Source organism: Berghia stephanieae, chromosome 3 (assembly GCF_034508935.2).
Source record: "Berghia stephanieae isolate SIO BIC M18660-M18661 chromosome 3, UCSD_Bste_1.3, whole genome shotgun sequence".
Taxonomy (NCBI): Eukaryota; Metazoa; Mollusca; class Gastropoda; order Nudibranchia; family Aeolidiidae; genus Berghia; species Berghia stephanieae.
In genome coordinates this window covers 8,380,268-8,390,267 of record NC_088362.1, presented here as the reverse complement: position 1 = coordinate 8,390,267, position 10,000 = coordinate 8,380,268, and the positions used below count along the sequence as shown (strand labels likewise).

General features: G+C 36.7%; 1 protein-coding gene across 1 annotated transcript in view; it reads left to right on the top strand.

Annotated features, from left to right (window-relative positions):
• Positions 1-10,000, top strand: part of LOC144969140 (solute carrier family 22 member 4-like) — a 14,771-nt gene that overhangs the window by 3,643 nt on the left and 1,128 nt on the right. The window contains exons 2-3 of the mRNA XM_078908249.1: positions 7,648-7,709; positions 9,561-10,000. The exon at positions 9,561-10,000 is cut by the window's right edge and continues 1,128 nt beyond it. Of these exons, the coding sequence (XP_078764375.1) occupies positions 7,697-7,709; positions 9,561-10,000 (453 nt within the window). The 5' untranslated portion in view covers positions 7,648-7,696. The remainder of the gene's footprint in view (positions 1-7,647; positions 7,710-9,560) is intronic.

Here is a 10,000-nt window from a genome sequence, read left to right as displayed (position 1 = left end):
AGATCTCCTCAAAACACCTAGAAGGGAACAACAGTTTCACGCAAGGAATGCTTAGGAGATTTGGAACATTGTTGAATCAAAATAGAAACCGTCACAGCAAATGACATGAACCCCTTAAATAACATAAAATTCTATGGAGAGGCTTGTCCGAGCAATGATTGGAAATTGTGGTGTCCATACGCAGTACTGACTTTGATGTGTCAAAATTTTCCTTCATTACCGAAGCAGAGCAACCCAACTTGTTTTCTTTCGATCGACGTTACTTACAGGATTATGCATGAAATTTGGCCCACAAATATTAAAGATATTGCTCATTTCTGTGATATAATTTTTGCCCAATTTTGTCTTTTAAAACTCAAATGAAATACTCAAAACAAGTGTTAAGTTACTTTTACACATATGCGTATAGCGTTATATCAACTAAGCATGCCCAAAGCGTTTTACAAGAGGTCCATAGCCAACAGCAACCCTTAACATGTAGGAGACATGACACCTGTTAGGCGATATTAAGGTTTTTTTTCCCCGATAAAGACAACGCTGTTAACGGTCAGCCTCTCATTTTACACCTAACTAAAGCGAGTGAATGTGAATAAAGAGCCTTTTCTTAGGACCATAAAATGAGCCTCGCAGAGCTGGACTCGAACTCATGACCTTCCGATCTAAAGGCGAGAGTCAAACCATCAACACAAAATTTCCCCCGAGATCAATACCGGCTGCTTTGCTCGAGAATCGAGACTCAAAAATTGTATTCTTAAAAAGGAATTATGGAATATTATCAAGGTATGATATACAGATGTAGAAAAAAAAGTGAAGAACCGATACGAAGTAAGATTGGGAGTGGGAAAGGGGAAATGTAGGATGGAGTAAAATTAAACAAGAAAGAAGATATAAATTTGGAGTTTGGACAAGATTAAGAGAAGAGCCAGGAATAGTGGAAACGGAAGAATAAGGGAGGAGAAGGAGGAGAAGGAAGAGTAGTAGTAGTAGTAGTAGTAGTAGTAGTAGTAGTAGTAGTAGTAGTAGTAGTAGTAGTAGTAGTAGTAGTAGTAGTAGTCGTAGCAGTAGTAGTAGAAGGAGGAGGGGGAGAATGGGGGGGGGGGGTTGTAGAGGGGGGGGGGGGGAGAGAATAGATGACAAGAAGAAAGGGGATATGGAGGAGAAGAAGAAGAAGAAGAAGAAGAAGAAGAAGAAGAAGAAGAAGAAGAAGAAGATCTATCTATCTATCTATCTATCTATCTATCTATCAATCTATCTATCTCTCTCTCTCTCTCTCTCTCTCTCTCTCTCTCTATTATATATATATATATATATATATATATATATATATATATATATATACGAGATCATGTGTGTGCCGTGGCAACTGGATCCCGTGTTTGGATCTATGACATTACCACTATGTTGACAACACTGTCATAAATTTGAAAAGTATAATAAAATGAGACTAAGTCACATCCAGATAGAATATGAGAACACTCTCAATTGCATTCAGTTCAATCAGCAGGAAACTTGGTTATTGTTCTATGAGACAAACGAGACATTGATAGTCCCCTTTAAATCACTAAATGAATGAAACATAATTTTTGTTTGTAGTTTTCTCTGAATGATGGAAACGCGACTTAGCAGGTGTTGAAAATCATCTCTTCAAAGATTCTGACATAATTTATACTTTCGAATAATTGTAATTTATTTTCATTGCTCATGTGAAAGAATTTGAAGGTCTTTTTGTTTTATACATGATGGTACCCCCATCAGACCGACTTGTATTTCAGTTTCAGCTCATGTCTATATTAATATTAGATCTATTTTACTCCAATATTTTGAAACGAGACGTTGTCTGTTCACATACAAATCCATCTATAATTGAAGAAAACTTTTTATTTTATTTCTTTTTATAAAGACTTGACCCAGGGGTCAAGTGGAAAACTAGTTCTGTTGGATGTCAGTGAGCGAATAAATTGAATAAAAGAAGAACCTCTTTGGTAAGTTAACTGTCATCCTTATCTTGAATCTTTAAGTATGACTTCCTATTATGTCGGCATTAAATTTTTAAGAGTGCCAGAGGCTGCCTGAAGCCTGCTCTCAGTACTGTTTCATTAATCCAAAGACTTTCCGTTTTCACCTCTTTGCTAGTACTTTCATCAAATTTGTAAAATTTAGCAAAAAAAAAAAATTTTTTAAAGGAAATATTTTTTTTTAATTTAAAAATTCAAGAATACATAGAATCTGGGCTTTCTTACTTCGATCTTTCTTCGACAGTCTCAAAAGGCAAAATTGCCCTTCTGCCATGGCCAGGCAAATCACAATGGTAAATCATCATGACAGACTTCCCTTATTACGTTAACTCACTCAACCCTAACACCAACTATATCCGAAGGTCCGTAGTTTATCCGGGATACTTTTACCCCTTGCCTATTTATTATTTTTTTTCTGAGACAAATTATATGCGTAGTATCAAAGCTAATTGTTTTAGTTTTTATATGTTAATGATAGTTTCTAGTCTTTGAATGATAATAATATAGTTTATTAAAACGCTATGTACATGCTCATTTTGAATACATTTTTTTCCAATTTTGAAAAGTCGCAACAAATCTCTAGGATTGAGTGAGTTAAGTTTTAAAATGGCTTGGAGCCCTTTGCTTTGAGCAAATCTAAAGTCTACTAAACAATAATATAAAGACTTCCTTGCCTCAAATCAATATTATGTTTTGCCGCGTTGATATAAATGCTATATAAAAAAGAATTGTCAGCAAAAATATAAAATTTAAATTAAGTTTATAAAGATCATTAACTACAGTAAATCAAAGTTTCTTAAAATGTCAAAAATTAGAATTTAAAGATCTGATCAGCTATTCAACCTAAAATTCAATTTGAAACTTGAGCTTTTATGTAGTGCAATATCCACTAACCGTTCTCTAAGGGGGGTACCGCACTAGGACAGGACTGTCCTGGGACATATATAATAAAGAGAAGAGTAGTAGTAGTAGTAGTAGTAGTAGTAGTAGTAGTAGTAGTAGTAGTAGTAGTAGTAGTAGTAGTAGTTGTGTGTCTAGTAGGTTAGTAGTAGTAGTAGTAGTAGTAGTAGTAGTAGTAGTAGTATAGTAGTAGTAAGTAGTAGTAGTATAGTAGTAGTAGTAGTAGTAGTAGTAGTAGTAGTAGTAGTAGTAGTAGTAGTAGTAGTAGTAGTAGTCTTCTTCTTCTAGGTTCCATGCCTGGTCCAGGCTTCGGATACTGCATGAATTATCTCTCTCCATTCCTCCCTGTCTCTTGCTTTTTCAAACAGCTCTTGGATTGTTAGGTTGGTGAAGCCCTTCAGTTGGTCTATGAGTTTTTTTCTTTGTCTCCCCCGGGCGCGTTTACCAGGTATTTTTCCACAACTTGCCAGGTATTCATTCTTATCTTTCCTTACTATGTGTCCGAAAAAGGATAGTTGTCGATCCGCTATTAAGGGCATTAGTTTCCTTTGTTGGTATGTTTGTTTTAGCACTTCTTCGTTCGTTTTGTGTGCAGTATACGATATTCTCTGCATCCTTCTCAAGCACCACATTTCAAAAGCTTCAATGTTCATTTGTAGTCCAGCTTTCGCATCCGTATAACAAGATTGGCCACACGTAGCACTTCAAGACTCGGAATCTAATCCCGAACGACATCTGTTTGTTTTTCAAAATGTTTCCCAGGTCCATGAAGGCCTGTTTGGCTTGAGTTATTCTTGCTCGTATGTCTCGGTTACATCTTCCATCTGTTGTCACTATTGAACCTAGGTATTTAAAACTTTCTACGTTGGTAAGTTGCTCGCCGTGAATCGTTATATTGCATGTGTTATTGTTTTCGGGGTTTTTCTGTATTACCATGCATTCCGTTTTGGTGATATTCACTTCCATTCCCTTGGCTTCACTATCTACTACCACTTTGTCAACAATCTTTTGAAGTTGGATTTCTGATGTTGCAATGAGTACCGTATCGTCTGCGTATCTTATATTATTTATGTTGTGACCTCCTACTTTTCTTGCTCTAGGGAAGTACAATTTGGCTTCGGTCGGAATCGAACACCGAACCTCTGAGTCCAGATTACAACGCTCTAACCATTCGGCCATCCTGCCTCCTAAGCTTATAAATCCGGAACTTATCCATGTTTCTGTAGCGTTGAGCAGACAGATAACAGATTAAAATTTAAAAAAATAATTCCCTTTATTCATCCCATAGGGGAAATTTTTCTCGAGGGTCTATTCCAAGGGAAGACTGGAATAACCAAGGCGTGAGCCGCAGTGCAGCGCCGCAAATTGAGCTAGGGCGAGGTGACTTACTCAAGACCACACAGCGCAGCAGCGGGTTATCGAACCTGGTACTTTTCGGGTACGAAGCAAAGACCATACCGCCGAGCCATGCTGACTTTCTATAATCCTCTTGAATGGACGCTAGTCTGTCAAAGATTACTTTCATCAGCGAACTGGTACTCATTTGCACCTGGGTAAAGTGAGGTGATTCCAAGAAAACATTTTAGGATAAGATCGAAGATCACCATAGAGTCTATGGAATTGACCCTTGAGAAATCTTTGGGTCATTAAAGGATGCACTCAATATTGTTTTCTCTTTCCATTTTTTTAAAAGCAGTAAAGCGCATACACATGCAACCTCTATTTCATCCATACTGATAATGCGCAGGCGATACGCAAGGTGTGTCCCAGGACAGTCCTGTCCTAGTGCGGTACCCCTTTGAATAGAAGTTTTCTCCAGTGGGACAGGACAAATTCGTCCTGGGACAGTCCTATCCTAGTGCGGTACCCCTTTTGAATAGAAGTTTTCTCCAGTGGTACAGGACAAATTCGTCCTGGGACAGTCCTGTCCTAGTGCGGAAGGAGCCTAAAGCGATGTTACAGTTTTTTTTCGGATAGAGACAACTTTGTTAACGACCAGGTGCTCATTTTATACTCGAGTACGGTGAGAGAATGTGAGTAAAGAGCCTTTTCAAGGACTCAATTACGCGCCACTCGGGATTCGAACTCAGGACCTTCTGATCCGAATGCAAGTGTCCTACCACCAGATCACATAGCGCATATATAAAAAGCTCAAGTTTCAAAATTTAATTTCTAACGCCCGAATCACTCCGATATCCTACCGGCTCAAGACGAAGGGTCACATTTGGCCAAATCTTTACATAATTAGCCAATTAATGAATCAAAGCGGCTGACGCTGACAATGTCATGTCCCCCCTATTGATGCTATGTGCTAAGCTAAACTACTCAAATCATCCGCCAAGCTGATATAAATGACCAACACACAAATCTATTTGTAACCTTAAAACGTTTATAGTCTGATATTAAGCTTAACTGCTGGTCAAATAACTTCGCGATGGTTGTGTGCGAGCGAACCGGCGGTCTCCAGAAGTGGGTGAGAGAGAGCTCTAGAAAATGACTCGGGTTTGATACGAATATTTTTGTATTCGTGGATAGCTCACACGGTAGAGCCACGCTCTCACCTGCCAGGCGGAGTTGTCGTACCAATAAGGTCGCAGGTTCAAACCCCACCACCGCCGCGAAAAATGTTTATTCTCTATTGTCTTCTGGTACTTTTCTACTCACTTCATATCTTCTTGTTACCAACATAAGTGCCTGCTCCACTCACTTTTCTGAATTAAAAATTCACCCCATATACCGGAGCACACTCAATGTCTCAATCGTTTCTATGTTATATGTTTGTGCTGAGAAATTGGCTATTAAGCTTAACTGCTGGTAAATAACTTCGCGATGGTTGTGTGCGAGCGAACCGGCGGTCTCCAGAAGTGGGTGAGAGAGAGCTCTAGAAAATGACTTGGGTTTGATACGAATATTTTTGTATTCGTGGATAGCTCACACGGTAGAGCCACACTCTCACCTGCCAGGCGGAGTTGTCGTACCAATAAGGTCGCAGGTTCAAACCCCACCACCGCCGCGAAACATTTTTTATTCTCTATTGTCTTCTAGCACTTTTCTACTCACTTCATATCTTATAGTCTGATATAATATCGTGATAAGTAATCATAAAAATGACTGCCTAAAAACAATAACAAAGATCTGAGTGACGTCAGTTTCGTTCCCTCTGTTTAAAATTTAGGGTTGTTTTCTGACCATCTGTCGATGTACTGTGCGGCTTTGTTATACAGTGATACATGCGTCTCGGATTAATTAGTAGGTCACTTGTTCGAGTCAAGCTGTTGGCGCCGCAAAGTTGAGTCATTGGAAAAGGGTTCTTTACTCACATTTTCACAACCTATTTACGTGTGTCAAATGAGTATCTGGTCGATGATAACGTTTTGTTTCTGTCAAAAAAAAAAAAAAAATTAAAAGAGTATCTTACAGGTTTCATACTTCGTCCATTACAAGCTTGGAACTGTCAAATGAGTTTACATGAAACATATATATTAAGTTCTCCATGAGGAGCCATCGCCTTATATCTATAAAAACAAAGACAACACGTCACCTTAATTCATTTTTGCCACACGTTGTTCGAATTTTTAACACGCAACTGTGATTTAAATTAAATACTATCTTTTAAATATACACACACAAGAGTTCGGACTAAAGGCCAGAGGTAATGCATATCTCAATTTATCAAATTGATATATAAAGTGCTGCTATTGGTTCTTGGTTGTATAATTTTACATTTTTGTGCATTTGCATATAGAATATAGAATCGATTCTCAACTTTGTGTTTATAAATTTTTTTGCATGCCACGTCTGTAAACAAATTTCCATTTGTTTGGATGAATAAAGTATATATAATTATTATTAGGCCGCATTAGATATTTTGTTGAATTTTTATTGAAAAATGAATGAGGAAAGAGGCGTTATTATGATATTACAGAATTTATTAACGCACTGCCAATTCTTTGGATGTCGCGGACATTTTTTTAACCGATAAAGAAAGAGAGAAATGCCAAGTTTGCCTTCAGTTGTTTTATTCAAATTTCGAAGACATCCTTCTAATCGTGAAATGGACAAATGGAAAGAATTCACTGCATAGATGCGTTTTATACCAATGATGAAACCAATGTTGTAGATACATGACAACGTAAACACATTCTATATATGCTATGATTTGTAATTATTAATAAGGGGTTACCAAAACAATCCAACAATTACTAAGAACGTATTCACGTCTTATTTTATTGAAAATAGTGGTTAGTTTATCATACTTCAATAAAGTTCACATAATATTTATATCGCTGTATTGGTTATAAAAATCAGTGCCGCAAATGTAATATCAATAGGGGCCATTGTTAACAGTGCCGCAAATGTAATATCAATAAGGACACATTGTTAACAGTGCTGCGTCAAATGTAATAACAATAAGGAATTTATCACATTGTTAACACTATATTGTCGCAAATGTAATATTTGTTTTCTGTTTTTTTTGGCATGAGTGCGCAAATGTCATACACCCACCTGAAAACTAAATTAGTTTTGTCAGAATTGCTAGACTTTTACTACTCGACAGATTTGTGGGCTTTTCAAATACGAAATGATTATCCGTGAGTACTGACGAATGTGACTGACTTTTAAAATATATTTGTCTTACCTTTTCAAACAATTCAGTAAAACGTGTGGTGCATATTAAATGTTAATAGAAAAAAACATTTGATTAAAAAATATATATATTTCGCAATTTCAGAATTCGGATTAAAGGCTGTGCTGAACAAGAAAAACCATTTTCCCTCATCATGGAAAAACAAGGTAACTTTTTTTTCTCACTCCTTATTTATCATAGCATGTTTTCCATGTTTACAATTGTGTATATCCTGGGGTACAACTGAAAACTAAATTTCAGTGTATCTTTATTATAAAATTTGAATTGGGTTAACATCCCTCAATTGAAGAAAATGGATGTAATTTTAAAAGATAGATAACAACCCCGTTCCCATTTAAAAAAAAAAACCCGAACAAACACCAGTTTTACCCCGACATAATACCGTTTGAGACGATGGGTCACAATTTTTATTTTTACAGCTTTGTACAGTTCTGAGGGCCTCCGGATGGCTTGAGAATGCTTGACCGCCGGACGGCTTCTCTAGGTCTCCAGATGGCTCCGGACGGCAATTAGTTTTACCGATTGAAAGAAATATCAGCACGAGAAGTTTTCGGAAGGTCTCCCTTTCGAACGACTTCTGGAAAATTTTGTACAGCTCTGAGGGCCCCCGGATGGCTTGAGAATGCTTTAGATGACCTCTGGACGGCTCCGGACGGCAATTAGTAGGACCGAAGCAATGGCCTAAACCACTTAGCTGTGACGATCGGGCGACACTGCCCGCTATGTGTGCCCTGGTCTTTGCCCATTGCAAGGTGCGCTTTTATAATATGGCTCTCAAGGTGATACATGTATGTATATGTAAATGATAAAGAACAAGCGCTCTTCATCATTCACTGTCACCCCGTTCTCCTAGCAAACCCATTAGGGATTTAGCGATTCAGTTCGTTGACCACAACGATGAGCTTCAAAATATATTTTTTTTTCGATTGACCTTTAGATTGACCCATATGTACTCAATGAAGTGACTTGTGCAAAATTCCGTTTCTGTTCCTTCGTCTGGTAATGGAAGAACGTGTAGAACATTTCTCGTTGTTCTGCTTTGATCGAGCCACGCAAATGGGAACGCGATTCTGAATATGCCACTCCATTGAGAACACGTGGGTAAACTAAAATTAGATTTTGAAGCCGTTTGTTTTAGTCGACGAACTGAATCGTTAAATCACTATTTTCGACAGTGACAAATTAGTTATTGACGTGATGTTCATCATGTGACAGGACAACCTAGATTGCAGATTACTCTTTAGACTGGACTGCTTAAAATGTCGCAGATCAGACCCTCGCAAACGTTCAGCAATGGGATTGTCCAGCTCACCATATTTGTTTTACAGAATATACTACTACTGCTGCTATTACTACTACTACTACTACTACTACTACTACTACTACTACTACTACTACTACTACTACTACTACTACTACTACTACTACCACTACTACTACTACCACTACTACTACTACTACTACTACTACTACTACTACTACTACTACTACTACTACTACTACTACCACGACCACTACTGCTGCTATTACTACTACTACTACTACTACTTACTACTACTACTACTACTTACTACTACTACTACTACTACTACTACTACTATACTACTACTACTACTTACTACTACTACTACTACTACTAACTACTACTGATGATAATAATAATAAAAATAACAATGATAATAATAATAATAATAATAATAATAATAATAATAATAATAATAATAATAATAATAATAAATAATAATAATAACAATGATAATAAAGATAATAATAAATAATAATATAATAATAATAATAATAATAATAATAATATAATAATTGATAATAATAATGATAATAATAATGATAATAATAATGATAATAGTAGTAGTAGTAGTACTAATATTAATAGTAATAGTAATAATGATATTAATAATAATAATAATAATAATAATAATAACAATAACAATAACAATAATAATAATAATAATAATAATCTGTTTTTTTTTCTTCTCCAGACAACGTTAACTTCGAAGCACTTCTGGATGACTTGGGTGGATGCGGACTTTTTCAGATCCTTGTTGTGACAGCTCTTAATATTCTTATGATTGCAGTAAGTAGTTCTCTGTATTTCATGGCCTATGGGCTCTACAACCCAGGTTGGAAATGTTTGGACAACACAACTATCTCTGTCAACAGCTCAAATGGCATGCCTTACACAAATAATACTTTTAAGTATACTGTAGGCTCGTGCAAAGACTTTGATTCGTGTGAAAATGTAGAGTTTAATCCAGAAGTGTCAACGATAGTCACTGAATGGGGACTTATCTGTGGGAAATCTCTGATTCCTCGACTAATGATGTTCATGAGAATATTTGCATCAATGATCGCTTCTCCAATTGCTGGCTTGGCTGCTGATAAATACGGAAGGAAGAGAACCTTGCAAGTGGTTGCATTT